This window comes from Anser brachyrhynchus (assembly GCF_964034855.1).
Source record: "Anser brachyrhynchus genome assembly, chromosome: 4".
Lineage (NCBI taxonomy): Eukaryota > Metazoa > Chordata > Aves > Anseriformes > Anatidae > Anser > Anser brachyrhynchus.
Genome location: NC_137698.1, coordinates 34,744,925 through 34,762,420, shown reverse-complemented (window position 1 = coordinate 34,762,420; position 17,496 = coordinate 34,744,925). Strand labels below are relative to the sequence as shown.

The following is a 17,496-nucleotide window of genomic DNA, read 5'->3' as shown; positions in this document are numbered from 1 at the left end:
CCCCCATGGACTGTAACATGAAAAAAAAATATGTTGGTGAGGTAAACTTTTGTTTTTCTCTCCATATGTAGAGTTAGAATGACTGTACGGACATCCACAAACCAATCTTGATTAAAAATTATGTAAATAAAAAGATTTAACCCTTAGAATTGTATGCAATAAATGGTGTTAATCTGCTGAAGATAAACAGATAATTTTATCCCTTGCTACTAACTTAAGTCATAAGAAACAGTTCAAAAATTGTTATACAACCCTCTCCATTTGAGCTCTCATAGTTTCCAGTTTCACCCATTGTGCTGATCATATGCTTTGTGTACGCAATCCCGATGGTATCCTTGGTACTTTTATCCCAGAAAATACCCATAAAGGTGTATGTAGTCTTCTTTGTAGGTTTCTCTGAAGTCTATATCCTTTCCAGAATACATCACAACCTTGCTGTCTCCAATTCAAATGCTCAGTCTCTCCAGAGACTCCTCTTCATCTCATTTTTCTTTCAGGGCGGCAGCTGCTGGACTCCTTTTTTGAGTCTCTCAGCAAAGCTCAAAAGCCAAATAAAATACACAGAAACCTCTGAACTAGATTTCCAGTTTTCTATGGGCTCTTGACCTATGGGTCTTCTCAATCTTCAGGTTTAGTCAACACAAGAACTAGCTCCTACCTTGTAACTTGACAGTGGCCCTAGCTGTAGACAAACTACTCGTTATCACCATTCTTTTGGCAAGCACACAAAACCTGTTAGCTTCATTCCTCTCCTCCCTACATCACTAGCCCCTTTTTATCTCAAACACACATCTTTACCCAGCTGCACCTGTGTCTGATGGAGTGGGGTCTGAACATCTGCAGACACAAGATGGCAGGCCGAACCCTTAGGAGCCACACTAGTGAGTTAGTAAGTGTGGAAAAAAGGTTTCAGCGTAGTCATATAAAGTTTTGATTTTAGAATTAAAATTTAGCTTTAAGTCCCAATCTGCTAAACAAGTAAGTTTACTTAAGTGTCAGGATTTCAGGAAAACCACTTAGATATCACTTGTGTAAATGCTCAGTTTCATGAAAGGCCTGGGCAGGAAGGCATAGCCCCTGACTGCAGCAGAAGTCCAGAATTCACCTTTGTGCTGCAAAGAATTTGGTCCATGAGCATCGAACAGTATTTCTTATAAATGGGATACCTATACTCTCGGTAGCAGCCTATATGTCCAAACACTACCAACTGCTGCAGTCTAAGAAGTCATAAAAGAGTCATAAAAACAATTCAAATGCCAGTTTGCTCCAGGCACTGTACTTAATCGGTATGTCATCCAAACACATGTGCTTGTCATTAAAGAAATGGATTTTCACTGGTGAAGTAATATCAGCAAACTCTCTGATGATACCGATGATACCATTGATGATGGTAACATGCATTTCATTTTCATACATGAGCGTAACACAGGCTGACCAGGTGGTTATCTCCAAATAGAGGTTTGTGAATACTCACCAAAATGGTTAGGCTGCAATACCAATTGTTGATCTGAGGGATTTCTGGTGACTTCTGCAGAAAAAAAAAAGGGGGGGGGGGAGGGGGAAGAAGAAAGATGGATCCAGACAGCAGTCCTTATAAACACAGTTTAAACAATGTGATTTCACAGTTGCTTAAAAGTCACAGAGCAGCTGCGTTGAAATTGTAAAATCTGCAGTTTTATTATGCCAATGACTTTCTATTGGCCTCAGTCATAAAATAACATACTCCTCACTGAAGTTCTCTGCTAAACAAAAAACACATCCAGACTGACTAAAAATCAAACTCAGACAAGCAAAAAGCAATTTGGCCTTCATCTAGCTGGGCTCAGTTGGTCCAATAATAAACAATTTTATTTTTCTTCTTCACTGCTACTCCTACTGATAACAGTGATAATAATACTGATACCTTATTCCCAATGGAGAAAATAAAGCTCTGAAAAGTAACTATCGCTGAGAGGAATTCATAAGTAGTGTTTCACCCTCCTGAAGAAGGTAATGGCATGCTGAATTTTTTCTAAATTTTTTTTCTATTACTGTTTTTGTACAAATTTCAAATTTGTCAACTGCAGAAGAGGATGTGCTGAGGAGGTTTCTCTCCAGCAGAGAAGACATGCAAGTCTTAATCATTCAGTGCTGCTTAGGAATTCAGGCAGTGGCTTTCAAATTATTGCTTCTAGAGTAATAACTATTTTTAGCCCATATCTTCTGTGCCCATGTCTGTACACTTAGAGGGTACATTAAGGTCTAGTGTACTGTATACTTTAGGCAGAATAAAAATAGGTTCTAAATATAGCACTTACTTGAACACAAAATAGATGTTCCAGATAATACGTCAGACAGTGAAACTACTACAACACCGTACTGCTCATAGGTATAATGTCAAAGCACCAGGGAAAACAGTCCTTTTGTCAATCTCTGTGACGACAAGTAACATTTGAATCATATACTTTAAAACAAGGATATAGGTAGGAATATTGCCCTTCACTCATTTAAAGATAATGTTCAATATCTGATTTCTTCATGCTTTTTAGACTCACTTTTCTAATATTGAATGTGTTTTCTCATGCTTTGTACTCTCTGGCAACAGTGACTTGTCAAACAGTCAAAGTACAGCATGCCAGGATAGAAGGGGCACAAAACCTTCTTGAGAAGCCTGTAAACAATCTACTGTGATTTGTATCAAGTTATACTTGTATGGGATTGTGTCCACTAATTTGATATTTTTATTGGTATTCAATGATCATACGACAGGATAAAAGATAACATGGTATGGTGTTGCTATGGTCAGGGTATCAAATATTGAATCTGTAGGAATCTCCCAAATACATTCTGATTATCCAGTTACACTTCTTAGATTTAATTTAGTCTGTTATGCATACCCTTAGTTTTAGAAAACAGTGAATATTAATCTTCTGAAAGTATAAATAAAATTGATCTCTGTGGACATTAACTGATGAGTCATCTCTTGGACTATGTAGAAATTCAGTTACTATCAAATAAATTTTATTTTTGGTACAGCTAAAACTAATGCAGTCATCATGCTCACAATGTTTACCATTTAACCTTAGAGCTTATATTAATTTTATGGTGGAACTAAAACCATAGACCACAGTCATTTAATAGACTACCTAGCTACACAAGCATAGAACTGAGTCTAGATTCTTCTGCCCTCAAAAAGACATCAAACTGTGACTGTTCAATTTCCAGGTTTAGCAGCCGATTGAATTGGAAGGGGCCTTTCACACCTCTCAGAGAGATTTCAGATCACTTTGCACACTCAGCCTGATCCTCTTAAAGTATTTCTGGTTTACATTTGGATGGCAATGGCTAATGGATTAAACCATTCAGGTCAGCAAGAATTATTCAGGCTTCTACCTGAATCCCACCTTGACCTTCCATTGAAAAACTAGCATTTGAAAGTTAGAGCATCATTCAAGTCCCTACCTCGAGAACCATGTCACAGAGGAGTTACACTCCCCCCAGCATCGTAAGACTGCGCTGTGAAAAAAATGACAGATAAAAAAATTGATTTTTTAAAATATATAATGTATTTTTAAGTATATCTTACATAAGTTCCTGAGCAGTTCCTACCTCCCAGAGCTGTTGTTTTATGTACATGGCAACTCAACTATGAATGCATTAATTCTCGGAAAATTGGTGACTGATGAGTTTCTTAACAGAGTTTCCAATATTGAAGATAGCAACTGGGCGGAAATGGTGGTAGCGTGCACCACCATGTGCCTCCATACAATCTCCATACAGTTGGAAAAGGGAGTGATCACAAAGAGTGCTGGATGATTCATGGAAAGCTGGAAAATATCACATGGAAGGCGATTCAGAGCTCTCCTGTGCTGGAAATTGAGGCTTCATTGCTTTGTCTTCTGGATACTCCACTAAGCATATAGGCAGACCAAAGTCCTAATTTAGGTACCCAAGGTCTCACATCCTGTATTTACATTTGGCATGTAAATTCTCTTGGTCAAAAATATGAAGCCCAGGTTACACGGACTGTGAAAAAAGGCATAGGTTCCCTCCCATCTGCTTTTTGAACTTTGAAGCTTCCAAAAACTTGGTGGTAAAAAGCTGCCAATGATGACAAGAATAAAATAATAAATTTAATAATGTCAATAATTTTTATGCAAACTGGACCTTTTGAAACTTCCACATCTTTATCACAAATGACGTATGATTTGCAATTCTTAAAAGACAGACAACTTCGCCAAAACATGCTGCCAGCTTCATTTTGATTGTTTCTTCCCCCAAAATGTAACAATTCACAGAATTGATCTCTCTCTTGTTTTATTTTCAATAATCAAAGGAAGGAAGTCATCATCCAGAAATGCACTGTAAAGCAGACTGTTATCTAATGCAGTGAAACACAGTGCGTGATTTGTGTTTTTTTTTAACTGATTTAAATCACAGCTGAATTGCAAATCCCTCCTTGTCAGAGAGAATGTAAAATTTGGGCAGCACTGGAGTTCTAGCAAACCTGAATGATGACCTTGTACATCCTTTCTTTCCCTTTTGAATGCTCATGAACTTAATTTGAGCGTAAGTGTTTCAAGGATCAGTCTGAAACAGTGTTTTTGAACTCAGCTGGGTCATAGGAACTTTCTCAGCACTCTATTCTAATTTGCAGGTTTGCTATAATAAAAGCCTCAAATATATTGCTACTGTCTAGACATTTTATCTGAAACAAGTGTCCTTTGTAGTCTCAGAGGACTTTTCTATTTTATTTCCAGTAAATCAAAGTCTGTGAAGAGCTTTGGTTCTTATTAAGACATACCCTTCACAGTTCAGCGATTGCCAACGGAGGCAAGCCATTGACAGTTCATTTACATATAAGTGATGACTTCCATCAGGTAGTTGGCTCAAAAATACAATGGACATTTAGAGCATATCCAATATTTCTTGTTCTTTGATGAGCATCAAGTGCCAATTTATATATAGAAACTGACTATTGGAAAGTGAAGGTTTCTTTTCACTGACCTTACACTGTCTTTTGCAGATCTGGAGTGACAATATGTCACTCCACTAAAAGTGAGTTCATTTCCCCAAAGAGACATGTGAAGAAATACCAAAACAACTGTAATACCCTCCCACCCCCTTTCCCACTGCATTCCTTGGTAGTGCAAGTCACCGTGCTGTAAAGCAGCCAGCGGGGCAAGGGTTGGGGTCCCGGGGGGTTGAACTCCACAGTGCCAGAGGGCAACGTGGAGGTGTCGAGCAGCCAAATGAACAGCCACGCTTTCTCTCAGGTGGGAAGCCCCAAGGGTGGAAGGAGTGGGGAGTGAGGGCAGCTGCCTGCCAAGCACAACCTGGATGCCACGCTAATAGTGAATACTGGTGTAGTCACAGCAGGTACAAATACAGCTTGACAAGGCAGAGGGAGGTGTTGGGGCTGCTGCATGATGCAGCTGGCTCAGACAAATCCAAAATGGGGTTCCGTCCTTGATATGATTTCATGCTTGGGTGATATGGCAAGTGGAAAAATGGAGGAACTAGTGGTGAGCCATATCCAAAGGTCTAGCAGTGATAACAGATCATGGATGTGCACCCTCTGCCTGGAGAGGATGAGGAAGAGCAAACCGCTCAGGTAATGTTAGCTATTTTACTTAGTGTGTTCACTATTGGATGGCATTTTTTACAGTCAAGAGCAATGCAGAAAAGTATTAGAAAAAAATAGGAATATAATAAAAATAACATAATTTTTATTTAATAGTAGAAAAAAAAAAGAAAAACAATAAAAAATAATTTCAAAGCCAGAAGCAGGCAAAGGTGAACATGAATACCTTCCTTTTAGAAGATGGATGGGGCCAGAATACACGCCCCGCAACAGCATCTATTCAGAACAGTATTTTTTACATTTGTATTTAAGATGAGAAAGGAAGGAGAGAAAAGGAATTCTTCCAGCTATCCTACTACTTCCACTAAGAGAGAGCAAACAGAATCTATCCAGCAATACTAAATGCTTCAAATCTTCTTCCCCAAGTGTTTTACTGCCTCCAGGTCCCCATTAAAGCTGCAGCATGAGTTGCACGTATGCCACATGTGTATGCCTTCAAATTAATCGGGGGGATGCAGAAAAGTGGTTAGCTGATAACCTGGTAGGTCATTTTTATCTCAGAAATAGTAATCAATTCTTTCTTTGAGCCAGATTCTTAAGCACCTTGTTTGGGCTGAAGGAGCATGAACAGCTGGGGATGGACAGTTGGCAGCTCCTAAAGGGAGTCAGCTGGCAGTGGGTAGACACTTCTCCCTGAGCACCACATCTATTTTAGAGCATCCCCGTTGCCTCTCACCTCCAGGTGGGATGGATGCTGAACCAGCTGCTGGTGTGCCTGTGCAGCACAGGAGAAAAAATCTCTGTGAAAATAATAATGGGTTTCTTGCATCAGTTGTTGGCTGTCCTTACAGAGCAAAAGAAACAAGCCCTGCCTGCCCTTATTGATTCTTGTCTCCATGTTGCACAACACAATTATGCCAGTTTAAGGGACAGAAGTTCCACTGTACCCAGTGAAAAAAATCAGAGGCATAATTTACTCTTTTAGGCCTCATGTTCTGAAATACTGTTTTTTTAGAGAAGGAAGCTACTGGAAGACTGGTAGAATAAAGATCTGTCCCTTATACATTTGAAAGACAAATTGCCTTAAAAAAATAAACACACTGGCTTATATGTTGCTCTACGAAGGCTACTGGATGGTACATTTTTATGTTTTTCTTCTCAGTTGACTACATCATAGTGTTTTAATCTTTGAATCTATTATGTACATTGCACACTGTTTTACCCTATCAAGTGCAAACTGATTGGTCTAAAATTACGTAACCTGATGGAGATTTTCACATTTATTTTTATAACCTACTTGAGAATGTCTTTAACATGAAGGAGCCCTGTGTCTTGCTTACTCTCAGATGCAATATTCTTTCCTATGAAAGAGTGTTTCTACACTGGAGATTGATTTCTAAAGACTTCACCAGCTCTTTTTCATGCAGTGACACCAGCAATCCTGATCAGAGAGGTGTTTTTTTTTTCTGCTCTTTCATTGAAGAAATCACTAATGCAGCTGACACTTGAAAATCAGTTTTCTTTGACTTCTTATGGGAAAATGCTGCAATAAGAAAAAAAAAAGCCATTAATTCATTAAAGTATATCACAAGTTTAATAATAAGAAGTTAGATAAACAAGGCAAATAACATTTCAACATCAAAAAATCCATAGATTTTACATTGTTGGGAGAAGACTGATAAATGCATTTTCCCAGCTGAGACTATGCAGAAAACCTAGGATGAATTTTCAGCTTGTTTCAGGAACACCAAACTCTAAATAAATAAATTATTAGCCAGAGTGACTTGACTTCACCCCATTTACAGAGGCATGCTGTACATGCAAGCCACTCTTAGTTCAAGTGTCCAAGGAAGACATACTATATTCATTACTAGTTTCGTTTTCAGTTACCGGATTCCTCCGCCAGTAAGTTTGCAGGCAATGTAGAACTGTTCTCCATGTGATCAAACAGATCTGACTGCTGTTTTAGATCACCTTAAATAGTTTCTAAGATTTTTCTTCTTCGATTGAGAAACTTGCTAACATGTCCATAATTTGGCCTTGCTGTAATACATCGTTTTTTAGACTGGTTTCAGGATTTGCTAACACAGTTGCTTGGTAACATTTTAGTTTTTTTAAACAAGGAGAAGTCAAGTCAGATATGTAAAATATGAACATTACAAAAAGAATGAACAATTTTTTAATATTTTATAAAGCCAAATAATGAAAAAGGAAGATAATTTCCACTTGGTCCTGTAATTCCAGGAAGGCCACTACTTACATATTCTGGCCCGAAATGGGGCCATGCTTTATTGTAAAGTAGAGGACTTGGAGAGCTCATTTAAGATGTTCTACTCATCCTGACCAAGCCCAGGAAGAAAAACATCAATAGTGCACAAGAGGAAAGAGTTACTTGCACCCATCAAAAAAGAAGAAAAATGGAACCAAAAATACACTCCTGTACACCAGTCAATCATCCCTACAGAAGGTTATAAGAGTTGACATAGAAGCTCCTAAGTACTGACACTAATTCCCCAGAACAAGACACTTTTGGTCATCTTTATATCCCCTGGAGATACCCTCCTAACCTCTAAGCAAGAGAAAAGGGATTGCTAGGGAGCCAGGTATGACTGCATCAGGCAAACAAGGACATGCTGAGCAGCACGCTTTGCCAAGAATAGCAAAGAATGTGTTTTTACAATTAAAAGGTATGTTCCCTGTAAGGAGAGGAAGAAATACTGCTTTCTGTACTGCATTCGTATAGCAGCCCCTTACCAACTCGGCTTGTTGCACAGAAGTGCCTCACACAGTAAATACTCATTTGAAAATAGGACCAACACCATCCAGAGCTATGTTCTTGGTATGTATTTTGGCTTGCTTTAAAGTAAAGTAAAATAAAATAGCATATATTTAGCTTTAAAATGGCACATACTTGGCACAGTTTTGATGAATAGGAGTTTACCATGTGGATATTACTTTCTAGAGAAAATAGACTATTCAAAAGAAATAACAAGAGCAGGATGCTTTCTAATATGTTCCAAAAGTAGAGAAAACAAACACACACACACAGGCAAACAAACAAACAAACAAAGGACTTCGTTCTGCAAATACTTTCACATGTGAGAAAATGGCACTTTGCTGCCTTCACCCCAGTTGTTATTTCTGAAAGGAGGAGGACCGATTCCCTTCTGACAAGACTAAGATTAATGCCGTCTGAGTAACAGGTAGTCAAGTGACTTCTACAGACATAAAAAAACTTTTTCTTTTCTTTTCAAACTATTTATCATTAATACAGTAGAGGATTGGAATGACACACAGAGACATACATGGACACACACCCCTAATTTGTGCATTCAGCCAGTACAACACTATTGTAAAGGGTTGGGTCAACAAGATAGTCCCACAGATTTCACTGTTGCTGACAGTGACTTTGCAGGCCAAAACGGACATGAGGTTTTCTGTCACATATAGACTTGGTGAGGTAAGTTAGGGACTAGGTGGGAAATGAGCTGCTTAAAGAGGATTCCCTCCTGCATCACTACTGTTAACACAGCCAAGACCATTTTGACCAGCGTGTTATTCCTGCAGTACCTCCACATCCAACATAATCCTTATGAACCGTGTTAAAAGGTTATTTAGCATTTACTTTAGTATTCGGACTGAGCAATGCAGTCCTCAACTGGAAAATGCAATTGGAATCACTGGAGAATTATAAAGAGTATAGAAAGAAACAATTGCCAAGAACATTTATATTATGATTTCAAAGTCTAACCAAGCCTCTCCTCCATCAGTAGTGAAAACAAGGAGACAGGAGGAGAATAACAACAGAAGGGAGAAGAAGGAGAAGCAGCTGGAAGAAATAAGCAGGAAGCCCCAGAATGGAAACTCTCTTGGCAGGATGTGTGGAAAATAGACCCATATCCATAAAGCTGAATTGTATAAAATAATCCATTACCAAATAAAGATTTATATAATACACATATTTAAGCTTTGCTATTACCTTCTCTGCCCAAGTAAAGAAAAAAAAAAAAGAAAAAAAAAAGAAAAAAAAAGAAAAAAAAAAGGACCTTTGATAGTTTGGATAATAGTCCAAATACGAAGGGTCAACTGAAATTTATTTTAAATTTTTTCTTCCTCTGCATGTGGTGCACTTGGTCTCTTGACCTTTTGCATATGAAGGACACAGTCTCACCTAAACACTCCTTGTTGGACAGAGTATGTGGGGCTTCTTAAAATCTCAGCATTGAGGTAACATCAGAAGTGGAAAGTGGGACCGGGTAGTGGGAAGTACAGGAAACAAAGCTAGGAGTATTCCAGAAAACTAACTAACTAACAAACAAAAAAATCTAGAACCAGAGTATTAAATCCGTTTCCAACATAAACCTGACCATGGCAAGTATCCTTATAATTACTGCTGAAGACACTTCAAGATACCTATAAAGCAGAGAAGCAAAAAGCTGCCATAAGCCATCTCTCCACAATTATCCTACGCTACCCAAAAATTAACTTGCAGTGTTCACACATGAAGCTGTACATGCATATCGTACAGCAGAGGCAGCCGCTTTACAATGTCTTAAAGACATGTTGTGATGAGGTACTGGCTCCTGTGGGCAAAAAATTAGGGAAGCCTAATTTAACTGAAGTGGATTTCATGTGTCCATCTCTGCAGCTGTTCATTGCCTCTGATAAATGCTTCAAGCATACTTTGTCAGTGTGCTAGTACACTGTAACAAATTACCTTGGTTGTTTCCCCGGTTTTCTCATCCTGAAAATTACAGTAATACTGAACTCTTTTGCAACCATTAGTTATCTACTATTTTTTTAAAACTACAGAAAAATGTGTATCACTTACTATTGAAAATACGTCAGCAAATATACATGTTATATTGGTTAGCATCGGAAGTACAATGGCCTAACTCCTCCTGGACAAAATTCCCTTTAACTGACCAAAGACAGAACTGTACGAGTCGGCAACAACTCAGAAGAACTGCAACAGAGTAAAGACGGAGAACTGCAACTGATGTTGAAGGGATAACATGTTTAGGTAGTGTCACGAATACAGATATTGAGATGATGCATAGCTGTCCACTGAAAACTGCTGAAATTGAAGGTGTAATCCAGAATGACCCAGAGCACTGAAAAGTAAACAGTCAGTTTGCATCCTTTCATGAGGGGGAAGCTATAGCCTGAAATCTAGAGTGGTACCTGTCCTGCAGTCCCTGGCTAACTCTCGTTATCATGAATGAACCATACTTAAGTTACTTTTCAATTCTAAGATATTACATGTGTTAGAGATGCGTAAGTCACCTTGCCAGTTTAGATGGATATTATCGCATCTGTTTACTGCTGGTAGACATTAAAAAGGAGTATGAAGACACAGCATTTTATTCTTGAACCATTTACACTCCTGTAAGTACTTAGGATCATAACTATTTATTTGGATGACAAAAAGAATTTCTCGTTTTTCTTCTTTTTTACTTCTTTCTATTTTCACTTCAGCTTTTTGCTGAACCGATAGAGCTGTAAAAACAGCCTCAGTCTTACAGAAGTTAGCAGCAATATTGTAACATAAGTTTATGCTGGAGAAAATTCATTAAAAGCAAAGATGACAGCTTGACATGCAGAGTTACAAGGCTGGCATGCAAAGAAAAAATTCATATTGTTATTGGGTATGGAATTCTCTAAGAGATAATAAATATGAAAACCTGCAATGACTTTTTAGGTCAGTCTCCTGAATATAACTAATACTGAGATATTCTGCAGTATCCCAAGCTGGGCTGCAATTTACAGTTATGCATAGGCATACTTCCCAACTCACCATACAGACAACACAAATAATAATCAGGATGTACAGAGGGATGTCAACTACGTGAAAAACAAAAGAAGTCTAGCAGAAAAGCAGCAATGGATGAGCATTAAAAAACTTGGATATTTTGTCTATTTTTCATAGCTAAATTTGCAGTTTTGTAGGGAGGGTTGGGAAGAGTAGGCTGTCTCTCACCCTCCAGGACTGTCATTCCCCCACAAAAGGTCAGGAGAAAGGCTGCTGACACATGGTGACACAGCCTCGCCTTGCCTTCAGAGCAGTATCAGTGACGAGAAATTCAGGAGTTCTGCCTGCCTCCAGTGAAACTGATTCATCTACCTAAGCATGTCTTTTTAAGTTGGAAAATCCAACATAACAGCGTTCGGAGAAAGGAAACTGGAGTCAATCGAGTCTCTGAAAGCTCTTGAGGGACAAACAACTCTCATTTTAAAGGAAATCTATGCGTAATACTATAAATCTATTTCAAATTCACCAACTATGAGTTTTTAAATTTAAAAACAGGAAGAAAAGTACAGTTTATATAATCACTGGTACATACAGCATTTGTACATATATACAGTCTAATGCATGTAATGTAACGCATGTAATGTAACCAGCTCTTGCTGTCTAGTTTCCCCAGTGGGTCCAGTGGTTACTCTACACACAAGATTGCATTATGATACAAGAGCATGGAAAAGCTGGTCTCTCAAATCATTCATTATTGTTTTAAACCTAGAAGCACAAAAGCTGGAAGAACGACATTTAAAAATGGGTAGAAGAAACAAGAAACAATAAAAGACACAAATGTTATTGAAATATTTGCTAAGGTGCAAACTTTTCTCTACATCATCTCGCCAGTAGAGCTTCTCTATCTCAGCTACAGTATATGCATGCTGGTATGGGATTATGTTCTTTGCATTATGGCTAGTTAAATATTTCTCAAAAGTTAATCCACTTTGAAATTTATTAAGCAGTAAAAGTAAAATTCTATTAACCTTAATGGGATTTACACGAGGGAATTCACACTTAATATGGATGCAACACTGATGCTTAAAACTGTTGCCAGGAAAAGAAGACAGGCTTAGAGAAGTTAAAGCCATCACATTTTCTATTTATGTAGTCCTTCACAAGGGTAATCCTCTGTATATTAAGGAGACAAGAAAATGCCACAGACTGGTTAGTATTTAAGCTTCTCAGATGCCAAGTGAGATAGCTGCCTGTGCCAATAAAGGGTGGTCTTATTGTTGTGGGACTAATAAACATTGTTAGAAGGATGGGAAGGCATTATCTCTGGTTTTCTTATGGGTCCTGAAAGTGCTATTGCTCACATTTTCTACTGTATAATGCTGTACAGTAACAACACTGTTGGAATATGTTCCCTGTAATATAATATACATGTAATTCAATGAATACAAATTCACATTCTCCCTGTACCAGCCATTCCTCATAACCAAAATAAAGTAAAACTCCTCAGATTTTTCTCCAGAGATTGTCCATCTCCATTGTTTTCAGGGTAAAATTATTTGTTTGGTTGCCTCTAAATCATCTAGTTAACATGTGGGATATAATTGACTTCATTTGGGAAGGCTGAGTGAGCTCTGAGCATGTGATCCTGAATTCAGTGGTCCTTACCAAGAAGAAATTTACCCAATGTAATCCAAAATGTAAGATTGCTGAAGAGCTGAGATTTCACTAGGAGGGATCCAGGAGGTCCTGAGTTTTGTCCACAGGGGACCACTTAATGGTCAGATTGAGGGCTGCACAGAAAAGCATAAGGGACCCTGAGGTTTGGGCCCCCACCATGTGCCCCAAAGGAGTGGCATTTGGTGCAGACCCTACCACAGCTTCTCCCTACCAGCAGAAGGCAGCAGAAGCCAGAGAGCATTTGGCTCCCACAGGTATAACTGCAGGGCTACCTCAGCTTTCAGGCTTTGTGGGATCACACACACCACCTGCAACAAGCAGTTAACTCTGCTGATGATGGCAACCATTTAGAAGTTACCCTGATGGTGGTTTCATGGGTTTCAGCTGGCATGTCAGCCCCATTTTGGGTACCCAGGTGGTAGAGAGGTTGAATTATTTGTCCAGGCACTCCGTCCTGAGAGTACATTTCACTCAAAGCAAGTCATGTTACCCAGGTGGTATCCTACCCTAACAGTCTTAAATACAAGCCCCAACAAAAACATTTATAATACTGAGGTCTAATATTCTACAGAATAAAATAAAATAAAATAAAATAAATAAAATAAAATAAAATAAAATAAAATAAAATAAAATAAAATAAAATAAAATAAAATAAAATAAAATAAAATAAAATAAAATAAAATAAAATAAATAACACATTTGGAACAATCATGAAAGAATTAGAAAAAAGACAATCTTGTATAAGTTAGTAGAAACATCTCAGACTTCACAAGGTTGACAAATTTGAATACCCTGACCTAAAAGTAGCAGCCTGAAACAAAGCTACTGAAATCGTGCTGTAATACAAATCAGCTTGTTCTTTTAAAATAAACCATATTGTAAGTGCACTTGGATATCCTGACAATAACACGCAGTCTAAAATGATGAAAAAGAATCACTTATTTTCTTATGCTGCTTTTCTTTCATCAGGATTTAAATATTCTCATGTTTTTAGCATCTTTCCCTTCTCTGATAAAGCAACGCCGATACACTAACAACAACATAAAGCTGTCTAATATATATGGATTTGCATCTAAAAGACTGGTTTGTTATTCCATTCGTGTCGTTCTGCCCAGAACTGTTTTGAAGAAGGCCATTTTAAAGCCAGTAAAGACGAGTTCCTCTCCGAGAAGCATGATCTGCTGTGTCAACATTCTTCATTAGATAAGATAAACTACGCAAAAATCTGAAAATTAAATTAGACAGCGCAGAGATGAATTTAATGGTAACTATCTTCTGAACATAGAGATAATTTGATTTTGGTCTTACAGTAAGCTTTCTCATACAAAGAATCAGAGCCAAGCTACATACTGTGAAACTAAGCCTGGATCTTTTCTTGCTAGGCAGCTAGAGGGTTCATCTGCAAGGGCATTTGGGTTTGAAGATCTGGGGATCCTGTATTCTGGACTGCATTCTCCTTTCCATCACATAATTGTAATAATAGAGTGATAAAGTGATTCGTCTTTACATGTGTGTGCCAGGAGCCTTGAAATGTTGATTGATTTTGGTCACAGCAACTGATCTTCCTAGCAAAAGAACAGGGAGAACAGGAAGAAAGTCCTGAGCCAATCTTTTAATAAAGTATCTGAGATCGCACTGGATAGGTACCCAAACCTTCACTGGAAAAAACACTTGATATAGCACAAAATATAACAGATTTTTTTCATAAGCCCACCAAACTTAACAGAGCCTTTCCCTGACATTTAAAACCAGAGGATCAGGATCATAGCAGCTTGTCAGACCAGTAGGGACTTGGCGCCTGTCAGCATTGCAGCACGCCAACATGTGCCAACAAAGAGATATGTCTGGGCATGAACCCTCCAATGGCTTCGGTACTGTCAATGCAAAACATGGCAGCCTCTCAGCAGAGCACAAATGCACTTGCTGATGGCTTAGATTGCATGGGCAGGGCAAATGCTTGTGCAGTGAGTGAGGTTTCCATTCACTTGCTGCTCTCACAGATGAGCATTCAGGTTTTCCCACCAAGGTCACATCGAACTTAGACCCCCCCATTGGATATGAACAGTGAGTTCACCATTGCTATACTCTCCAACAACCAGGGCTTACAACTAGTGTCCTTTTGATGACTGCACACCTATCTAGTTAGGAAACACAGAGGAGCCATCCCACAGACCTTTCTCTTGAACCCACTACCACACAGGGTGAGAAAACTGAGTACCTCTGAACATTCACACTCACAGTCCACTGAACTTCACACTAAGATCACTGAAACAAACATTGCATTGCTCATCTTGTATTTGCATTTTTTTTTTTGTAGTGATATTGAGGGGTATTTTACTTTCAAATGCTATCTGTCTCGAATTAATGAGGATAAGAAGCACGCAGTACATTGCTACATATTTTCAGTAGCCCTTATGTTGTTTTCACCCTGTGAATGTTCTTGAGGGGAAATATACCACTAAAAAAGACATATATGAAAGCAAAAAGTAGTTATACTGAGTTCTCTCTCCCTTCCTACTCATATATCTGTCTTTGTTCTCTCTGCAAAGTATCCACATGGCCTGATGGGCCACATGAGAAAGGATAGAGAGAAATATATTGAGTGAGAAAAAAATAAATTTAAAAGGTTTATTTCCCTTAAAAAATGTGCAGCAGACAGAGAACAGATAGCATAATTCTTTCTAATATTCTAAATTCTTTACCATTCCCAATCATATTCGGTAAGGACACAGGCACTGCATCTGTACTTCCTTGCTAATTTGTCATCTACACCAGGCTCCAGAACCCAGATTCCCCATATCAGGCATCAGTCTGTATCAACACACACACAGTCATAATTCCTTGCTATGAAAACCCACACACCAGGAAATGGAAGTGCAAACGGGTTTGTGCACATGGATGCAGGAATTCAGAAGCCCAGTAATACAGACAAGCACAAACGGCACATATGCAGGCTGATTGCCCAAGACCAGTTTATCTTCTGCTTTTTTTCTCAATTCCCTAGACATCTTTATATATATATATGTATGTATATACATACACATGCACACATATGTAAGTATGTGTAAGTAATATACAATCTTCTCTTTTCAAGTCTGTACCTATATTATCCTCAAATATACAATTAAATTATTATAAGCTTCACTGCATTATTTAAAATACTACTTATAAGTTTTGATACATTTCATTGCATCTCTTTTTAAATAAATTCATAAAAATATTTTAATATATCATTGGTATTAATCTTAGTTGAATATTCAGCCTTAATTGAATTAATATTTAACAGATTCTTGCAATCTGTCCAAGTCCTTTTGCTGCAGAACAATCTCTTTCTACTGCAGCAGCTGAAGCAAGAATTCCTTGAAGTTTGAGAAACTGACAAAATTTCACAACAGAATATTAGATCACGTCCTCACAAAATGCTTCTGAAACATGCAAACATACCCACACATCTGGGAAGCTATTGCTGTAAAATTTCTCTCCTGCAAGTAATCCTTACTCAGCCTTTAGTCAAACTCCAACCATTCAACAGAGCTTGTAATTTCCTGAAAAGTCAACATTTTCTTTCAGAGAAAGTGGTCACTGAGTCAAGTGATGAAATAGAAATGCAGCAATAAAGATGCTAAATCAAGAATTTAAGAGAGAATGCATATTGCTCAATTAAATCCCTTTGCAATTTTTCCATTTGTCCAATATATATTTTTGAATAATTTTTATATCTAGAAGCAAATAACTTCTTAACAATTAAAAGCCAGTGCATCACTGGCAGCAAAAACATCTTTTGTCCTATAATGATTTACTTTTTTATCAATGTGTGAATCTTGGGAAAACAACACTTCAGTCTCCTGTCAATATGGGTCCTATCAGGACCCACGGACTGCTTTATGCCCAGTTAGCTTCAGTATTCTCTAACCCGATCTTCTTTCACCAAGTGCATGTCCCCGTCATGCTGCCTCGTAGGCACTTCCTTGCTTACATGCAAATGCTTGAGATGAGCGTTGGAGGTGACCCTGTTTTGCTGATTAGGTGTTCCCACATTCACATCACCCCAGGCCCTTGCAGAAGACCCAAGCAGCACAGTACAGCCATGTCTCAGCTGCTCTAGCCCTTTATCTACATAGGACCTGAGTCAAAAGTCCCAAAGCCTCTGGTAAAGCCTTTGCCAAACTATTTCCAGGACCTACCCAAAACAGACATCTTACTACCACATTTCAGAGCTCTACCCTGTTCGCAGTAGTCATTGAATCTTTGCAATAAAACCTCTGAATACCCATATGTGGCAAGCATTTGCTGTTTACATAGCCATTAGCCAATCTTTCCAGAAGATTTCTTTCTTGCATGCCGTTTTCTTACTTGGGTTACAAGTGCAAAAAACAGAGGCCTGTAGTAATATGTTTTAATAGGCAAAAACTCAAACATGAAGTCACAGCCACAATTTTTTCAGATGTGCTTTTCACTGTAGTCTTAGGGCAACAGAAAAAGCTATTTTTTCCTGCTTTCATCA

The 17,496-nt window shown here is 38.3% G+C and overlaps 1 protein-coding gene across 1 annotated transcript in view; it reads right to left on the bottom strand.

The window, feature by feature from the left end:
• Nucleotides 1-2,787: 2,787 nt before the first annotated feature.
• IQCM (IQ motif containing M) overlaps nucleotides 2,788-17,496 on the bottom strand; it is a 188,854-nt gene continuing 174,145 nt past the window's right edge. The window contains 3 exon segments of the mRNA XM_080589426.1: nucleotides 2,788-3,495; nucleotides 3,589-7,028; nucleotides 7,030-7,106. Coding sequence (XP_080445552.1) covers nucleotides 6,969-7,028; nucleotides 7,030-7,106 — 137 coding nt within the window. The 3' untranslated portion in view covers nucleotides 2,788-3,495; nucleotides 3,589-6,968.